Source organism: Clarias gariepinus, chromosome 8 (genome assembly GCF_024256425.1).
Source record: "Clarias gariepinus isolate MV-2021 ecotype Netherlands chromosome 8, CGAR_prim_01v2, whole genome shotgun sequence".
Lineage (NCBI taxonomy): Eukaryota > Metazoa > Chordata > Actinopteri > Siluriformes > Clariidae > Clarias > Clarias gariepinus.
The window spans coordinates 22,938,991-22,959,642 of record NC_071107.1 but is presented as its reverse complement, the minus strand read 5'-3'; the positions used below and the strand labels follow the sequence as shown (position 1 = coordinate 22,959,642).

General features: G+C 40.8%; 1 protein-coding gene across 1 annotated transcript; it reads left to right on the top strand.

Annotated features, from left to right (window-relative positions):
• Positions 1-5,541: 5,541 nt before the first annotated feature.
• Positions 5,542-20,128, top strand: trim8a (tripartite motif containing 8a). The gene is made up of 6 exons (XM_053502121.1): positions 5,542-7,821; positions 15,633-15,728; positions 17,045-17,278; positions 17,578-17,609; positions 17,696-17,811; positions 17,895-20,128. Exons 1-6 carry the CDS (start codon positions 7,225-7,227, stop codon positions 18,527-18,529), a joined length of 1,710 nt encoding a protein of 569 aa, XP_053358096.1. The 5' UTR covers positions 5,542-7,224; the 3' UTR covers positions 18,530-20,128.
• Positions 20,129-20,652: the final 524 nt, after the last annotated feature.

Below are 20,652 nucleotides of genomic sequence, written 5' to 3'. Positions count from 1 at the left end.
CGAACAGAAATGTAAGGCTACTGTGGGCACAGACTCTTCCTAACTAGAGAGTTGAACATATGATTTTCTGCCCCTGATGGTCGTAAAAAGTGATTATATGAGTTAGTCTTCCTGGCAGCTCAGACAGATCTTGCCACTCTTTTTTTCAACAAGATGTTTTAGCCTGCAGCTCTTACACATAGTGTGTTTTTGGATGCATTCTGTGTAAACTCTAGATCTGGGTTCTTCAACTCCAGTTCTGGAGGAACAGTGTCCAACACAGTTTAATGATTCTTCTGCTCAAACACAGCTGTTTCAACTAATCTGTTAATTACCCGGTTTACTGGGTGTGTTTGTGTGTTGGTAAATTACAGACTGTACTGGACACACTGGCCCTCCAGCACTGGAATTAAGCGATAAGCAAATGACTTATTAAATTTGCTTATAACTAACAAGCACCTTACATTCATATTTTATTGGTTAAGGCATTGGACTACGGTTCGGAAGATCCCAGGTTCAAACCCCACAACCACCAAGTTGCCACTGTTGGGCCCTTGAACAAGGCCCTTAACCCTCAACTGCTCAGATGTGTAATGAGATAAAAATGTAAGTCGCTCTGGATAAGAGCGTCTGCCAAATGCCTAAATGTGATGTAAATGTAAAGGTATTTTGTCCCAGATTTCATAAAATACAAATGTAAGGTGCTTATATTTAGGACGAGTATGTAGCTCTAAATGAAGCTAGCCCTCCTGGATACAGCTACATACACCAGCCTCGGTTAACTGGTAGAGGAGGAGGCGTCGCAGTTATTCACAATGATAATTTGACTATTGTACAAAAACACGGACACAAATTTAATTCATTTGAAATTCTTTATAGTAACATAAGTGTATTTAACTATATTAAGTCAGCTCAGTCGATCCCGCTAATTGTCATTTACAGACCTCCAGGGCCGTACTCGGAATTTCTTAGTGAATTTGCAGATTTCCTCTCAAACCTAGTCATTTCTGTAGACAAAGTGTTAATTGCTGGAGATTTTAATATTCATTTTGAAAACCCAGAAGACCCTCTGAAAACTGCATTTATGTCTATACTGGACTCGGTAGGAGTAAATCAGTGTGTAGTAGGACCCACTCATAAAGCAGGTCACACTTTAGATTTAATAATATTATTTGGATTAAGTATAAGAAATTTATTCACAATACCACTATCTGAAGTTATCTCAGATCACTATCTTGTCTCATTGCAAGTGTGTCACAATAATAATGTACACACAGCGCCGCGCTACCGTATGAAACGTACATTCACATCAACTACCAAACAGAGTTTTATCAGTAATCTCCCAGAGTTCCCAACTTCGATTAGATTACCGTCTGACCCCACAGAACTCGATTAGGCGACTGAATATTTAGAGTCGACATTTCGCTATACCCTAGATAATGTAGCTCCAGTCAAAAGAAAAATTATTAGAGATAAAAAACTTGCTCCCTGGTATAACGATCACACGCGCACTTTAAAACAGACCGCTCGGAAATTAGAACGTAAATGGCGTCAAACTAAATTACTAGTATTTCAAATAGCATGGAAGGAGAGCATCCTGAACTATAGAAGAGCTCTTAGTGTAGCTAGATCAACATATCTCTCCACTCTTATAGAAAATAACAAAAATAATCCTAGATTCTTATTTAATGCTGTAGCCAAATTAACCAGAAATAAGACCACTGCAGAAATCTCCACAACGACATCATGCAATAGTGAGGACTTCATGAACTTTTTTAATAATAAAATTGTAAATATTAGGCATAAAATTGAGGTTTTGAAACCGAACAATGTAATTGATGCAGATGTTAATCTAGCCATGTCAGACCAGAACCTAGAATACTTTACTCCCCTTGAAGAGAATGAACTAATTTCACTCATCTCTTCTTCAAATTCATCAACCTGTATATTAGATCCTGTACCGACACATTTTCTTAAACAGATAGTACCAGCAATAATAGAACCCCTGTTGAGAATAATTAATTCTTCACTCAGCATTGGATATGTTCCAAAATCTTTTAAATTAGCAGTTATCAAACCAATAATTAAGAAACCTGACCTCGACCCCTGTCAGCTGTCCAGTTACAGACCAATATCAAACCTCCCCTTTATCTCTAAGATCCTGGAAAAGATAGTAGCGGAGCAGCTATGCTCATATATACATAGGAATGGCATACATGAACTGTATCAGTCAGGATTTAGGCCTCATCACAGTACAGAGACGGCGCTCGTTAAAGTAGTAAATGACATTCTATTGGCCTCTGATCAGGGTTGTGTAACTATGCTTGTATTACTTGACCTCAGTGCAGCTTTTGACACTGTTGATCACGCTATTCTTCTTCACAGATTAGAAAATGTAGTGGGAATTAAGGGTACAGCCCTCTCCTGGCTCAGATCCTATCTGACCCATCGTTATCAGTATGTAGACTTAAATGGTGATTATTCTGCATGTTCTCTAGTGGAGTTTGGCGTTCCGCAGGGTTCAGTTTTAGGTCCACTGCTTTTTTCCCTTTACATGCTTCCTCTGGGCAACATAATCCGTAAGCATGGTATTAGTTTTCATTGTTATGCTGATGATACACAGTTGTATGTCTCAGCAAAACCTGATGAGAAAAAACAGCTTACTAAAATTGAGCAATGTGTGCAGGACAGTGGTTGTTCAGCTAGATGCATAAATAAGCTTCAGCTAGTCCAGAATGCAGCAGCGAGAGTCCTCACCAGAACCAGAAGATATGAGCACATCACCCCTATCTTATCTTCACTCCATTGGCTCCCTGTGAAATTTCGCATTGATTTTAAAATACTACTCTTGACATATAAAGCATTAAATGGTCTCGCGCCGCAGTACCTGAGCGAACTGCTAGTGTCTTACGATCCGCCACGCCTACTTCGATCAAAGGATGCAGGCTGCTTGTCAGTACCGCGTATTATGAAAAATACAGCTGGGGGCAGAGCTTTTTCTTACAAAGCCCCAAAGTTATGGAATAGTCTTCCAAATAGTGTTCGGGACTCAGACACAGTCTCAGTGTTTAAGTCCAGGCTAAAAACCTATTTATTTAGCCGAGCATTTTTATAAATAGATTTGCCATAGGTAAAGGAGCAGATCTGGGGGACTCATGGACGTAGAGTATTATGGTGAACTGGTATGTTTGGATGCTGTCCTCCTCACTCTCATTGATCACTCAGGCTTGCTGACGGTGAGGGTGTGACTGTGACCATACCTAACTGCCATCTCTCCTCTTCTTCTCTTTCCCCCCCTCTTTCTTTTTCCTCTCTCCTCCTGTCCCCCCCTTTCACTCTTTCTCTCTCTCTCTGTCGAGCTACACATGTCGTTCCTGAGCTGCCAGTGATCCAGACTCCCTCTGCCCTCCGGACCTGTCTGACCCGTCCTGGTGCCCCGCTTCTGGCTGGAGATCTCGTCGCATGGATGCCCCGTGTGTCTCTCTGGGATGCGTCTGGTGTCTGGGAATGATTCTCTCTGCCTAGAAGATGGTTCTGGCCTTGACTGGTGTTGGCAGCTGTTTCTCTGGGGACTTGACAGTTCGATAGTTCATGACTGGAACTTCTTACAAGTCTACCTGGGTCTTCAATAACTACCTGGACTCCATATTAACATCAATTAACAACAGCTATTATAGCTGAACTGCCTCCCACCCTACACACTGTATAAATGCAGATCATTTACTGCTTTTTGTTTCACCCAAATGAGGATGGGTTCCCCGTTGAGTCTGGTTCCTCTCAAGGTTTCTTCCTCTTACCATCTCAGGGAGTTTTTCCTTGCCACTGTCGCCCTCGGCTTGCTCACCAGGGACAACCTGACCATTTTGATTCATACAAATTCACATTCCATACAAACCTAAATAATTCTTTTGACTATGTAAAGCTGCTTTGCGGCAATGAAAATTGCTAAAAGCGCTATACAAATAAAATTGAATTGAATTGAATTGAATTATATTCAAGTTTCAGAAGGTTTCAAAATATGTTCCAAGCTAATGCATGAGTAATGGAACTGTTTGTCTACAAATTGTTGTTGTGAACCTAGGCAGCTTCAACTTTCAAAATTGAAAGGAGTTTTAGCAAAAGAAAAATCTTTTCTGATTTTCATGCCTAAACAAATAAATTATATATATATATATATATATATATATATATATATATATATATATATATATATATATATATTATTTATAATATATATATAAATAAGCAAAGTGTATTTTTTATTAATGCCTGAATAAACACAATAAGACAGGAGAACCTGCCACTCTACCATATAGACCTGATTGGTGGATTGCTGCAGAGATGGTTGTTCTTCTGGAAGGTTCTCCTCTTTCCACAGAGGACCTCTGGAGCTCTGACAGAGTGACCATCAGGTTCTTGGTCACCTCACTGACTAAAGCCCTTCTCCCCCGATCTCTTAGTTTAGATGGCCGTCCAGCTCTAGAAAGTGTCCTGGTGGTTTCGAACTCATTCCACTTACGGATGATGGAGGCCACTGTGCTCATTGGGACCCTCAAACCAGCAGAACATTTTTTTGCAACCTTCCCCAGATTTGTGCTTCGAGACAATTCTGTCTCGGAGGTCTACAGACAATTCTTTTGACTTCATGCTTAGTTTGTGCTCTGACATGGACTGTCAACTGTGGGACCTTATATAGGATGCACTGTAAGTCATTTTGATCTCTGTAACGTTAAACGCAATACGTTTAAACGTTGCCATGACAACGATGTCAAACAGGGAAACTGTTACGTTTAGCCTTAATCTCACAAGAAAACTTATAAAACGAACAGTCTATTTATATAAAATTTTTATTTCAAGGTAAGAAACATACACTTCATTACATTGTATTATTGCATTGCTAATTTGAGGTGTGGCCTGTGGGTCTGGATTGACACCGCGTGCGATCCGGGTCCGAACCGCTCTAGAAATTTGTATAGCAAAATTCACAAATCAACAGTTTCTGAAATACTTCAAACCATGCCATTAGTGACATCACATAGATCAGATCCTTCTTTTTTAAACATTAACTAACGTGTATTTTCATGATTTTATGCATTGTGCTCCTGTCAGCTGAATGGCTGATATAAATAAAAACTATATACATGAGCAGGTGTGTCTAATAACATGGACGGCGAGCGTACACATGTTCACAGATCGGCTAATGCGTTTTGCCTGTGGTGGGGTCCACAGACGCTTTACAGCCGCGACTGAATTTCCCCTTTATATGAATATTGTCGTTATAACCATTGGCAACGTTTATTTTTAAGAGTTCAGTGCCTTCAGTTTCACATTCTAACCACTCACCGGTTTAAACATTGTATGATACAAATAAACAGAAACAAAAATATATGTTTTATTCTCTAAATTCTGAAAATTGTTTATTTTAACAGTCCGTAAACTTATCTCGAGATGTTGCCGTTTTAAATGAAACACCGCCCCTCATCAATCCGCCCCGCCCCTTTCTATGAATCAAGTCCTTGATGAGTCACGTGACCGAGGAAAGGAGGGGGTGTAAATGTGAACTGTATCCTGAGTTGCAGTCCTGAGCCTGCATTCCTCTCATCAAGGATTTGCTTTAACAAAAAAAAGAAATCATAAATAAAAACACGGACACAGACTGGAATACGGCGGAAATCCACCGGATCGCTGATGGAGTTACACTTTAAAGGCTGATTATGTTGTTCGCGAACCGTCGCGCAGTAGTATTTGTGTTTCTGGTTTGGACGGCTCCGGCTAAATAAAGGAGTATACACACATGAGAAGAAAAATAAACAGATACGCCGCTTCAGACGCGCTTTAAAAAGCAGGAAAAACAAGATGGCTGGTGACAGAAAACGATAACGAGGGAAAAACGCTCTTACCCTCTTTAAGCAGAAGAACTGTGTCTGTGTGAAATACATAAATATTTAAGCGAGAGAACAAATAATGCTTAACGTTTTAAAGTGAAACGCTCGCGAAACGCTCGCGAGACGCTGCTGTGAGCCGCGCGCAGGTGACCGCTGAGAGCCTGGACATGGAGAGGCAACGCGCTTCGGAAAACCCTTTAACATTTAACGACTATAGATAGCAAGAGAATAGCTTTACAGAGGAGTTTGATCAAGAGATTTGCGTGCGAGTGTTTGCGCGCGTGTGTGTGAGAGAGAGAGAAAGAGAGAGAGAGAGGGAGCGCTCGAGCTCCGTGGAACGTTTCATAATGCAGATTAATTAATGCTCATACACGTTTGTTAGTTTGAATTAATTTTTGCAACATTGTAACGTTTCAGAGCGCGGAGGCGCGTTGTTTTCGTTTGATCTGCCGACTCGCAGAACGACTCTTACTACTACAACTGACAGTCTATACAAAACGCTTGCTTTACGTATTCATTTTAAAGAAGTGCTCAATAACAATTTCTTGCGCCACATTCACAGTGTCCAGGCAAGTATGTAATTGAAAAAGACCGCAAATGACACCGCTTATTTATACACCATTTGCTGCATGGGACAAAACCGGTGCTGTTTCCGGACTAGGGGTATCCGACTCACGTGTGGGTTAAACTTTGTCCATGATTGGACGCGTTATAGAGACCTCTTTTAGAGAAATCCATACATGTAAGCACTATGCAGGTATTTATCATCCGAGTTCAACTTCCAGACCAGAGCACATCCTCACGTTAAACGCGCATACAGCAGATGCTGTAGCTTCCCCAGCGTCCTAACGCCTTGTCCAGTTCTATTACAAGCTCTTAGCAACTTTTGATTGTCCTGTTTTTTTTTTATTGTTATTATTTTGTAATAGGCAGGATAATTAACAGGGATCAGTGTGAAAAATCTGTGCACTTCCATTCTCATCACGCACACATAGCCTAAATAATGTGTTAGGACAGACTCATATCAGACAGCCAAGACTCCGGTTTGGTTTCTTATACAAGCAGGTTTTCAGTAACATGTCCATGACGATCTGATTGCACCAGTCAAAGCCCTGATTTCTGGCTCAGCTGTGGAATTTGATTGCTGATTTAACTTGAGCAGGGGCGGAAGAGGTACTCCCTGGCCTGTTCATGGAGACTTATCAACAGCTGTTTATGCAGACTTTTATGCCTGTGTGGACAAGCAGAGTCATACGCTTATTTTTATAAGAGTGCCATGAGGATGACTGAACCAGCGCGTCAACTTGCTGGCGATTTATTTTAAACAGTTTAATAGGCTCTAAACTTAACACTGGCCTGCATGTCTTCTGCCCAAGCAGCTGAGATGGCTGAGGCCTGGAAGAACTGTTTTGAGGAAGAGCTCATCTGCCCCATATGTCTGCATGTGTTCGTGGACCCAGTGCAGCTGCCGTGCAAGCACAACTTCTGCCACGGCTGCATCAGCGAGGCCTGGGCTAAAGATGTGGGCATTCTGCGGTGTCCAGAGTGCAATCAGCCGTACAAGCAGAAGCCTAGCCTCGACAAGAACATCAAGCTAATCAATATAGTGGAGAAGTTCAACGCCTTGAACACAGAGAAAGAACCAGCTGTACTGCAGTGCATCTTGTGCCGACGGGGACCCGCACTTCCGGCGCAGAAAGTATGCCTACGCTGCAACGCGCCCTGTTGCCAGTCACACATCCAAACACACCTTCAACAACCATCTTCAAATGCCGGTCATCTGCTGGTCGATGTCGAAGATGTGCGGGCCTGGAGTTGCCCTCAGCACGATGAGTACAGGCTGTATCACTGCGAGACAGAGCAGGTGGCTGTTTGTCGTTACTGCTGCTTCTCCAGGTGTGCGGTCGGCCATGGACACGGCGTCTGTGACGTAGAACTGCGTCAGAACGATATAAGGGTGAGTGGAAGTTATCTGTCTCTCTTCTCTGGGGATGGTTTGGCTTACAGGCAGACATTTCAAAATAGCCCAGTCAAAATGTTGGCCTGAGCTGTGAGTTCACAGAAATGAGGGCAAGTTTCCTGACCGAGCACAGATACATAAGTAGTGCCAAAGCAAAACATGTTTTTTTTTTTCATTCTTCAGTCTTCTCAGAAATATAAAAACTGTGTTCGATTAAGCCAGAGCAGTAGCTTTTCTGGGAACGGAATCACAGGGCTTTATGCATACACTCATTTACACCTAGGGGCAATTTAGTGTAGCCAATACACCTACTGGCAGGTTTTTTGGGAAGCAGGAGGAAATCTCTGTGGACACAGGTACAGCATGAATAGAAGCTGCACACAGGCAGTAACTGAAGCTTTGGATCGAGTTAGGAAAATTGGAGTTGTGAGGGCAGCATCACTGCCCACTGTGGCACCACGTCCAGTAATTCTATATGGTTTTATAATAATAAGAGGAATGATAATATAGTATTATTACATTATTAGAAGAAAATTAGATATATACACATTAGAAAGCAAAAGGGCAACCCAAGATTGAAGTCTCACACTTGAGGAACAGATACGTTAAAATTGTTGAGTAAGTTGCTCATAATCGTTGTTGGCCTGCTGTGATCTTCCATACTTCTTTGTTAGCATGTCATCACAATAGCAACAACACATTCAATATATGAATTTATGTCTACCTCTCCAATTTGCTTCTGAATCTATAACATCATGTACTATGCACCCTGTGTACTGCATGGCCCAGCTTCAGCCAATGCATTTTTAAAAATATGATTGGCCTACTAACTGAAAACAGAATCTTCTGTGTGCAGGTGTGTATAAGTAAGTCTCTGGGACAAATGATAATAAGGCAACAATAACCAGAAAAAAACAAGCCTGAACAAAATTGTTCATCTTACCCTTTTGTTTCAGTCTTTAACAGTAAGGGATTACCTCCTGAATAAACTCGAGCTGACAAGCCAGTATCTGTCAGCTGTCTAATCATATGAATCTAACTGAGAAGTTAAGTCCGACTAAACATATGCAACTTCCTGGTGTTCCTTTATCCAGTCATGTGACAGATGTGTGGTAGTGAAAAGTAGCTAAGACACACTAAAGTGTATGAGGAAGACTGCATGGTGGTTCAGCAGCTGCTTTACAAAGAATAATGAGCTGTTGTGAGGTGAGCTGCTGCTGGACTTGGCAGGCGTGACTCCTGGATGCGTGGAGGAATGCTTTTCAGATGGGCAATGTGTCATGGGTTCTAAGGCAGCCAAGACTCAGCAAATTGGGGTGGGGTGAGTTAGGGGGCGAGCTTATGCTACTCACAGCTGCTGTTGAAAGACACACATCTCTCTGTTCTGTCTTCTGCAGCTACAGACGTACTGTATGTATGTAAGTGTGTGTATATATTATGTTTATGTGTGTATATGTCTGCGTGTGTGTTGGTGTATATTTATGAGTGTATATTTATGTATACCTACACACATACACAGGGACACAAGCAGTTGTACAGTTGCGGGGGATAGGAATTTGAGTTCCAGGGAGAGCAGAGGCAGGAAGTTCCTCCCGCAAACAAGTGCATTCTCATTCCAGTTATTGATGACATCATATGAGAGCCCTTGGAGGAAGTGGGCCAGTGCTGCTGAACCCTTGTCCTTGTCATATTTCTTTGTGCCCCGTCTTCTTGTTTTCCAGTTTTATTTGTTTTGCATGTGGCTGCAGTAGGAAGACTTCCAGGACAACAGAAAAGATGATTTAAAACCTTGTGCACAGTATTGACTTTTTCCTCTTAACATAGGCATTTGGAATACGTCGTACTGTAAGACATAGTTTCAATGCTGTTTGGGGAGCCAGTTCAGCATAAATTTGATCATTCGTCAACTGAGCCATTATCATATTTTAATAGGATTTCCAAAAGCTTGAGAAATATGATTTATGCTTCACAGAATTATTTCTGTGGGATTAATGAAATCTGCAGACAAACAAGTCCAAACAGTGTTCTACTTGTCTTGGTAAGCACTATGTAGTATTGAATCCATTTCAGATACTTTAAAACTTAAGTGTCCCAGCTGTTTATGAAAGGGCTAACCGTGCTTGAAAAATGAAAAATATCTCTGAGGTTAAGGTATCACCTGAACATTTGATTATGGTTTGATGGGTGTGGGAAGGTAGAGCATGTCGCACATCCTTGCATCTCTTTGGACAATTTGCTTAGGTAGATATTTAACCCTTTTAATCTTTACCTCAGATTTTACAACAAGTATGTTGTATGTTTTTTAGCTTCTTTATAATAGTTAACATAACATTAATTAATACCAGCCAATGGAGTAATCTACTGCCTGGCCAAAAAAAAAAGTTGCACACAATAATATTCAATTCAATCACATTTATCTTTGATTACAGCACACAATTTGGTGGCCTGTTGGCCATGTGTGAAAACGATTCTTCATGCTCCCTGAACCACTCATTTGCAATTTGAGTCCTGGATTATGCCTGTGCCATCAGGAAAGAAAAACTTGAAATATCACTTATCATTAGCTCCTCGTCATTCAGGTCATCAGTTGACTTCATTTTATTGCCACATAAGGTTGTTGAGCCTGGGTCTGACCAACTAAAGCAACCCCAGATCATAACACTGCCTTCAGAGGCTTGTACAGTGGCTATTATGCATGATTATAACAAAAAAATTATGTGGTTTGATAAATCCAGTCAGACTCTGTTTTAAAGTGATGGGTGCATCAGGGTAAGAGGGGAAGCGCATGAAGTGATGCACCCATCACTTTGAAACAGAGTCGGACTGGACTCATCAAACCACATATCATTTTTCTGTTGCCCCAAAGTCCATCTTTATGCTCCCTAACAAATTAAGGGCCTTTTTCTGATTAGCCTCACTAACAAGTGGTTTTTGTATGACCACACAGCTGTTTAATCCCAAATCTTTTGACTTCTCCTTACCATGCAACTTCACTAAGTTAAATGATCTCCATTCATGTATTTTTCCAACCACATTTCTTTTGCAAAGTTGACGGTTCAGCACTATCCTTCCAGGTTTTAAAAAGTGTCCTTTAACCCATTTCCATTAATTTCAAATCCCCTCAGTTGTTTTCTTTGCTTCATTCAGCTTAATAATTTGACCCTTTTTGGTGAGGCATTGTATCTTTATTGTGCTTTTAATGCATGTTATGATTTCAAAGCAACCTTTTACATTATAGATTTGGAGCATTTGGATTTTTTTGCAAAATTAGACTGATTGCCGCCATCATGTTCGATTGACTTAAAATAACCCTAACCCTAAGTTATCATATAAACCTGAAGCGAAGAAACCTAAAAAAAAAACCTTCACTGTTATTGCAACTTATTAATTTAAATTAACTACTGATCCCAAAATTATCACCATAAAAATACAACATGCATGTTATGTTATGAACTACATTTGATGTTATGTTATGAACTACATTTAATCTGCTCACTGAATCTTATAATTAAACATTATAAGATTCAGTAAGAATATAAAGAATTTATGACGTCTGTAGCATAGCAAGTCGTATCATCTTTTTGAGGTCTTTGTTACGCCTAAGGGCTAGTGAGCCTTGATTTTGAAAGTAATATGATTTCTTTTCCCTTTCTACTCATTTCCTTAGAACAAAAGGCAAACTAGTACAAACTCTGGTAAGAAAATAAGTATAATGCAAAGGAGAAATGAACATACACACACACACACACACACACACACACACACAGGATGTCTGAGCATGCAAGCTAATCAGCTATGCAAACTGTGGCCAGTGGCAAGCCAAGGTACATAGATATTTGTATATTGGCATTGTTATTTTCAGCTGTCCACCACAGCATATGGGAGTGGAACCATAAATAATTGGACAAGCTAACATAATCATAAGTCATTTTAAATACTTGGTTTCCAAATGCACTGTGTTTGATGACTGAATTCTGAAACCCATAGACGCTGTGTTTCTCTTCTTGTAATATTTTGCCAGGCCTTTTTTGTAGCTGACTTCTGTTCCTGCTTGTTCTTGATGTGTTTAGACTTTAGTTTTGCCTTCAGCAAGGTAAATTTGTACTTGGTTAGATTCAGATCAGATGATTGACTTGCCATTGCAGAACATTCCACTTCTTTGTCTAACCAAAAGTCTTGAATTCTTCAGGTTGTTGTCCATCTGCACTTTGACACACCTCCTACTAGGGTTTGCAGCATTTGGCAGAATCTGAGTACACTTCAGATCATGTTGCTTTTTCCAATGTGGTCTCCCTGCTTTTAAGGTTTACCAATGGTTCAAATCTTGGCATAAACCCTATGAATGTGCTTATTTTATCTTGATTGTTGGATCCAACATCAATACGCCTACCTCTGTTGTTTATTTTTTGGCCATGAAGATACTTCTTATGTCAGCCACCATACTTTGGTTTTTGCATACATCCTAAGAACTTATTAAATATTAGGAGTGGCAAATAGATTTTTTTTTTGCCATTCCTAATGTATTGCTATCTCTCTGATGGGTTTGTTTTGATTTTTCAGCCTAATGATCGCTTGCTTTATTGGGAGTGACAGCTCTTTGGACTTCACATAAAGAGCAACAGATTCTAAATGCAAATACCACCCTCCACTAGATGCCGCCGAGTGGCGCAGTGGTAAAGCGCTCGCCCTATCATCCGGGGATCGCTGGTTCGAACCCCGGGTGATGCTGTTTTCCTCTCACAGCCGGAGGCACAGAAAGAGCTGATTGGCCGAGCTTTCTCAGAGGGGAGTGATGAGATGTACCTACGCTGCCACATTAATCACGGCTCTACAGCCAATCAGGGGCGTCTGTGAGCTTGCGCACGCGGAAGGAGCGGCTAGCGCTTTCCTCCGAGTGTGTTACTCTGCCCTTAACGGTGCGTGAGCAAACAGTTCGGAAGGAGGCGGTCGGCTGACGTCACGCGGTTCGGAGGGAACACGGGATAGTCTTCACCCTCCCGACTGAGTGGTAGTAGTAGCCTTAATGTGGGAGCCCTCTAGTGACGGGGAGGAATTGGCTACGACTAATATTGGGGAGAAAATTGGACCCCCCCCCAAAAAAAAAAGAAATAAACTCTAGACACTTCATCTGGGTACTTATAAGTGAAATGAGGCAGTAACTCACACCTGGATATGGAACAGTCAAACAGTTATTTGTCCAATTATGCATTTTCATTAAATAATTAATTATCTAAAATAATAATAATAATGAAAAGGTCACAATAACTATGTATGTATATGTTTGTTTGACCCTCACAGACCATTCCATGTAACAGTAAGTGAAGATAGCTCGGATATTCTTTGCTTAATCTACTCGTTAGCCAGATCCTTTCTAATCTTATAAGAGAGTCAATCAGTGCTAAACGCAATGCCATATTTTTAGCACGGCCTATATTTTCTGGTCTAATTCATGTGGTCAGTTCTTTTCAAATTTTTTTTCATCATGTCACTTTCGTCTCAGTAGCCACATGTTGGTTCAGTTGATCCAGCGAGATCTCATGGCAGGAACAACCTGATTGGAAATGCAATCAGTGATGATATAGTTGAACTTTCCATTTGGATTCTTCTCTAAAAGCTTTTGTAAAGTGATGAATACACAGCATGCCTGTCAGAGAACGTAGTCAGTCGAGCTCAGTGATCGATGGGATTCTTCCCACAGGCCTGCTGTGAGGAGGAAGAGCCTGAAATGTGTTGACCTTTCCTTTAATACTGCACTGGGCTCTGGACATGTTTTGAGCAGGGAGTCATGGTTACTATTCATTAGAGAACAGTCATGAAGTATCTAATTTTTCATGACCAGTACCATCTCGTTATGAATGAATACAGTATAGGGTGTACAGTAAAAGTGTTGCATCCCACTGTAAAGTCACACTCCTTCTTCAGAGCTTTGCATTGTATTGATGCATGACCTTTTGTCTTTGCCTGCAATGTAAGTGGGCTGTTTTGAGTCACAGGGCACTCTCTGACAAATTGCAGAAATAAATCAACTCTCTCTCAGCATTTAGCTATGAAATTCACAGGCACCCCTCACACACTCATAGCAACCAGATTATTCTGGTCTGTGCCTGAATTCCCATCTACTTCAGCTTTAAGAGCTTAAAAAACACTACAAAAAAGCCTTTTCATTGCATCACTGCAATTAAAAAGCTTATATTTGTTATAAAAAACATCTTTTACTGTTGGTCGTGTTAAATAGTCTTTAGATGTTACCTTCAGCCGTGTGAACAAAAGGAGTGCATAGAACATGTCTGCACATCTGTGAGGTTTTGAAATAGGAGAGAGCGGGACAGATGGAAATACGGTATATGGATACACTCATCTCAACACTCAGAGCCTATTCTAACTGTAGAATAAATATTCAGAGTTCTTTTAGAAACACGCTACTATGTGTGTTAGCAAGAGTGCAGTAATTTGCTGTACTTCCCGTCACAATCAGAGCGTATTTGTCATGTTCTGGGGTTTGGCCATTGTTGAACTCTTGATATATGATTTCCTGTGCTCACTTTATGGTTATTGAGTAACACGTTGGCTAATTCAGTTTCTGATACCACAGATGGCACAAGCCTTAGCTTGAGTCAAAGGAGGTGTACGTACTTCTACTAACGTCTTTTACTAAACATTAAAATAATCTTGATCAAATGCTGCTCAATTTCTTTAGAAATATCTTCTTTTTTTTGTGTGTGTGAAAAGTGTAATGTATATTTTAAAAAGAGAAGTTTATTTCTTTCTTCTCAGTCTTAGTGCTGAGGACCCAAGAATGTGTGTGTCTGTGTGTGTGTGTGTTTGTTCTTTTATATTGCCTGAAAAAGCAACGGTTCTTCAGCCATCTCACACAGACACACTCGCACTATAAGGCAGGGCCTAAACTCTCTACCAGCTAACAATCTGTTACTGACACACAAACAAAAGGAAAAAGCACAAGATAACCATACTTTCTCTCTCTCTCTCTCTCTCTCTCTCTCTCTCTCTCTCTCTCTCTCTCTCTCTCTCTCTTCCTGCCATCTCTGTGTTCATGCTGATTAATGTAAACACATGTAAGCACAAGATTTGTTGTCTTGGAAGCTGGCTTCTCTTTTCCCAACCATGGTTACCCGTCTGATGTATGCCATATCCTGTTATTAGATTAAAACTGAAATAGAACGTCATATATAGTTTGTTGTGGATTGTGTTTTTTTTTGTTTTTTTTTGTTTTTGTTTTCTTCTTCTTTTTTTAGGTGCTGTGTTTTCTGCCCCAGTCATGCTGGCAAGAGTGAGAGAGAATGGAGGAGATTATAAAGCTTTGACATGCTTTGATTTGGCTGGGGGGATGGGGAATGTTTGGGGGTTAGCGCCTTCTTCCAGATCCAATTTAAGACCCGTCCAGACACCTAATGATAAGGGGCAGAATCAGATGGGCAAATGTGCCTGTATCCTAGAAAACAGAGTGTTTTGGATTAATTAGTCTCATTGTTCACAGCTTTTGTTTTCCTCATTTGCTTTAATACGGTTGCTTGGATTGGTTGTCATAGAGATGCTGAAACAGGCAGCAGGATATTGGAGGTTGCTCTGCAGAGGTGACTGAAATTACTGTGTTTAGTTGGTTCTGCAGGCCTTCTCCTGAGACCGGGCAGTTGTACATTCTGATTTCCATGCATGCTACTCCCACTTGACTGTACTGTATATGTCTTGTACTGTATATACCCAAATAAAAAAAAAACATTTGTTTTCCATTTTATATTGAGTCTGAATGTGATGGGGGTTTTAATGCTTGATTTCTTGTTGTCTTTCAGCACATGCTGATGAAACAGCAGGATCGTATCGATGATCGAGTGCAGGACATCGAAGAGCTGTTGTACAAGCTCGAGTCAGACAAACGGCAGGTGGAGGTAATAATGTAAAGCATTTAGATACACCCACACATCATCTCTCTCTCCTCCTTCCTTCTCCCTTTGTCCTCGCACATGTATTACATCTCATGTTATACATTTTCTGTAAAGAATGGTTTGTCAGTGGTAAGCCTTGTTGCCTTTGGGATTAGGCTCCTCTGTAGTGGGGGGTTGAAATACCAGCATGTACCAGCTGCATTTTTCTAACACAAAGTACCAGTTGACAAAGGAGAGTTTTGACCAAATCTGGATGTAAAAAAAAAAACAAGCTTAAAACAGTTAGACATGTTTATTAACTAAAAAATTTTTTTTACGAAGGTATTGGAAGGCAAGACCATTTTTTTCTTTTTTTGTTTATGCTTTTGACTGAAAACATTTGGATTTAACATTAAAAGATAATAGATGATCTATCTATTATAATAGACAGACTTTTAGCTTTATTAATTTTGTGATATTTACATTTAAATGTGTTCGGAAGCTTAGATGGCACTCATACAGTGTTCTGGAGAGTATAAGTATTGGAACAGATAAACCTAAAGAAAATAAAGGACAATATTGTAGTATTTATTTTTATATTGCACATTTCTTATTTAAAATAACTGTACCAAGTCGGCAACTCGGTCACATTACCAAACTGTTGCATTTTACTTTCATGATCCTTTCTCAGGCTTGTACTTTTCAGTTGGTGCTGCAAATGTGTGCTGTTGAATTAGGATCCTGTGATTGGGGGGCCTGCCAATTATTCCCCCTTATTGAAGACATTTGTTATATTTTGGGTCATTGTATTTTTGGTTATTCTCTCGTAGTTTGATACATTTCTTGGTGTGTGTTATACTCATGTATGCCACACACACCCTTTTGCATTGATTAAAAGACATGTTCATCTACACATCCATGCAGTTATGTGAACTGAAAAACCATTTATATACTCTTTAGCTGTCCAGCTTGGGTGAATCTGTGCCCATGATGATCGCAGAACATTAAGTTCCACTCCTTTCAGTCAAAACAAGAATAAGAATCTGTGTTGTAGCCCATACCACCCCCCCAAAATTTTAAGTGTTTTGAGAAACTTTTCTGCTCACCGTGGTTATAAATGATTACTATAGACTTCATAGCATCTTAGACTAGTCTCTCACTAGAAAGTTTATCAAGCACATCCCATGGGTGCTTGATTGGATTAGGATTTGGAGGCCGGGTCAGCAGCCTTGGGGTCTGGCAGTGTGTAGTGGGCTGTGGTGCAGTAGGGGTTCTGGTGCATTTCTGTTGTGGCTATATATCTCCACACACACATACCCTTTTGCATTTATTGCGTACAGGATAAGGTGGATCAGCTGAAACAAGAGGTGCGCCTGCAATATCAGAAAATGCAGCAGCTCCTGGAGGAGGACCTGGGGAAAGCTCTGAATGTGCTGGAAAAGTCACGATCAAAGTACTGCCAGGAAAACTCCAGACAGGTCCTGCAGCTCAATGAGCGGCGCCAGGAGGCCAAGAAGATACTCAGCTCTGCCCAGGTCTTGTTGGAGAAGGCAGAGAATATCAACTTCATGAAGGTGAGGCCTGTTTCTTTTCTTTCCCACAACCCCCACCTCCTTTTTGTTCTTTATCAGTCTCTTGTGCATGCACTGTGCTGTAAATCTCCCCCGCAGACGCCAACGCCCACATGCTCACATTCACTCACATAAATGCACAGTGTGAATGTGGCCATACCTGTGAGAAATACTTCAGCACAATGTGTTCGTCAAAAGATCTGGCTTCCAGATTTTTCCATGCTCTCAGGCAACAAGGAAGTAACAAAACAGCATATAGACTATCTTTCCTTTAATGTTTGCTTCTGTTTCTCGATTTACAGAACACAAAACCTGTAAAAATTCTTCTGGATAGGTAAGATATTGACTATATAATACATTTTATGCCAAAAATTGTGTGTTTTAAATCATGATCCATTTGTAAATGCCTTCACTTCCCAGATCTCAGACATCTATAGACGGTGCACTACCTCCCTACAATGCAGGTCACCTTAACTCTAAAGTCTTTCTCGCTGAGATTACTAAAAAGGAGAAGAACCTACGCAAAATGCTGGAAGGTATATCACTGCTGCTAGTCAGCTTTTTTAGAAACTCTTTTAAGCTGTGAGTTCTATTCTGATCTTATATGTCCTGTGTCCAGCACCCTTCGCCGCTCCTGCACACTTTTTCCAGAGTGTTCCTGTCTACCAGTGCAGAGTGAGCAGCTCAGGATCTGAAAAGCGCAAGCACTCGTCCGCATTTCCAGAGAGTGGCGCAAGCTTTATGGAGTCCTCATCAGGTCCTGTGAACAAGCAGCAGTTCCTGGCTCCGAGTACCAGTTCTGACGAAGGGCCATCTGTGGCCTCTTGCAGTTCTGCCCGACACATCGTGAGCCTCAACAGTGGCGGCACAGAAGTGAGCGATGCTCAGGCTGTCCATCATTCCAGCTCAGTGTTTAGTCCCGCCCACTACCCCAATCCTGGCTCCACCCAGCAGGCTATGCTGCCACAGTACAATGGCCGTAAGATACTCATGTGTACAGTGGACAACTGCTACTGCTCCAGCATGCCCTCTGTGTCCGGACACCATGGGCATCCTTCCTACCCGCGCTCACCCTCTTTTGCCTGGGCGCAAGAGTTCTCGCACCCAATGCCTCCCCCAGCCCCCTCAATGGCCCAGCCAATGCAGAACATTTCAGTGCGTGGCAACTGGATTGGCACCTCACAGAGCCACAGACACCCTGACTTCTACAGTCTGTATGGAGAACCTTCTACTAAACACTACGTCACCAGTTAACCATCCTGTTTCACTTTTGCTGTCTCTCTTTTTATTTTGTCTCAAGCAAAACAACCATTGCATTGAAATGGCACTTTTCCATTTTATATTAGTCGAGAGGAGCCTTGTGGCCTCCCAACCACATAACTTCCTTCTTGAGTGTATAAAACCCCTGTGCAGCTTTTTTTTTTTTTTTTTAAAGAGGGAATTTGTGGCTGTGCTTTTAAAATTGAAAATAGGCCTGGGATAATTGCATAATTGCAGATGCTACTGACCCAGAGCAGATAATATTAGGCTTTGCACAGGGCCAGCTTCAGGCGCTTTCTCTGCCCCATCTTCCAGCCTTTAGCGCATTTGGAGAGATGCAGGAGAAGGCATCTTTATATCATATATTTGTTTTGTTATTTATTGTGTAATATTAAATTGGGAGGGGGGGGGGCTCTTTTACTGTGTCTATATGATGCCTGAACTTCCTTTTTTCTTAATAGAAGTGGTTTTTAAGGTAAGGGTTAAAAAAACGATGGGTAAAAAGATTAAGAAGGAGGTTGTTTTTATTACGCTCTTCAACCACACCATGACAGTGTGGCTGTTTGCCCAAGGTCAAAACCATGTTTAACATGGGGCCAGCTGGGAGTGAGCTCTTATGTAAATGCCTAAAAGGCAACAGGATCTGGTATCATGTTTACAATTACATCTTAGTATTTTTTTTTTATTCAACTGGTGTGTCTTAATTCTATTTAGAAGAAATAATCACTCCGGAGGAATCAAACAGCATAAATTTCGAACTCAAATATCTGTCTTACTCCCGGAAAGGCTCCAGGAGCCCACTTCACATGTTTCACATGTCTTTCCTATACTTTATAGTTACTGCACTTAAACTAATCTTTCCTGGATTCTGCTTTATGTTGGGAAGGATAACTTCCTGAATGCAAAGCACAGGAAAAGCATGTTCATGATGATCAGCAACATTTAATTGTAGATCAATTATATATATGTGGGATCCTTGTTCTTTAATAATGTTGTCAGCTCCAGTGGACCTCAATGGGTTTGTGTGATCACTGCCCAGCACTGATTGTCAGGAACATGCTAAAATCAGTTGACATCCTGTTTGTGACTTTAAGCAGTCCAGAAAGATTTTCCATGAACTCCAAGGGTCTGTTCTGAGCCTAAATAGAAAATGATTACAGACTTTTTTCCACATATTTTTTTACAAAAATACAACGGACTACTGAACCTCTATCATTTGCGTCAAGAGAGTATTAAATGGGGTTTAAAACATACAGTACAGTCTCACTCACTCATCGTCATTATCGCTTAATCCTGTATTCAGGGTCGCGGGGGGCCTGGAGCCTTTCCCAGGAGACATGAGGCGGGGTACACCCTGGACAGGGTGCCAATCCATCGCAGGGCACACAGACATACATACACACACACACTTACACACTCATTCACACACCATGGGCAATTGAGAACGCCAATTAACCTAACCTACATGTCTTTGGACTGTGGGAGGAAACCGGAGTACCTGGAGGGAAACACAGTACAGTCTTTTTGTACATATTTTGTGCAACACAAAGGTGTGGCTCTAATGTAAAAAAAAATAAAATAAACCGCAGTTAACGGAGACAGTTTTGTGTTGTTTTTTTCATGGGAGTTAAAAAATAATTAGTTAAGGTATAATGATGGGTACAGTATACACTTTATACAGTGCCTGACCAAAAAATAAGTTGTTGCCATTTCAGAAGGAGCAAATTATTGGGCTGCATCAAGCAAAGAAAACAACTAGGGAAATTTGACTGGACTGGACCAGAAAGGACTGGAATTTAAGTTAAGATTGCTTCAAAACATTATCAACACTTGGAAGGATAGTGCTGGACCATCAACCTTGTGGAAGAAATGTGGTTGGTAATAAGTCATAAATGGAGAGGTGTACATATTAAAAAATTAACAGTAAAAAAACATAGCTATGTTTAATAGTAAAGGTAATAGCATTTCTATTGAACACAATGTGCTGATAACTCAGGATTGGGACTAGTGTTGCCATAAGAAAACCATTTGTTTGTGAGAATAATCAGATTTTTTTTTTAGAGAGCATAAAGATTGGACTTTGGAGCAATGGGAAAAAAAGGCCATGTGGTCTGATG

What these genes read in the sequence shown, in the direction of transcription:
- trim8a (XM_053502121.1), top strand. Translation starts at nt 7,225, where the DNA reads ATGTCTTCTGCCCAAGCAGCTGAGATGGCTGAGGCCTGGAAGAACTGT. An exon ending in AGAATATCAACTTCATGAAG is followed by an intron (nt 17,279 to 17,577) that starts GTGAGGCCTGTT and finishes CTCGATTTACAG; the next exon opens with AACACAAAACCTGTAAAAAT. An exon ending in CCTACGCAAAATGCTGGAAG is followed by an intron (nt 17,812 to 17,894) that starts GTATATCACTGC and finishes TCCTGTGTCCAG; the next exon opens with CACCCTTCGCCGCTCCTGCA.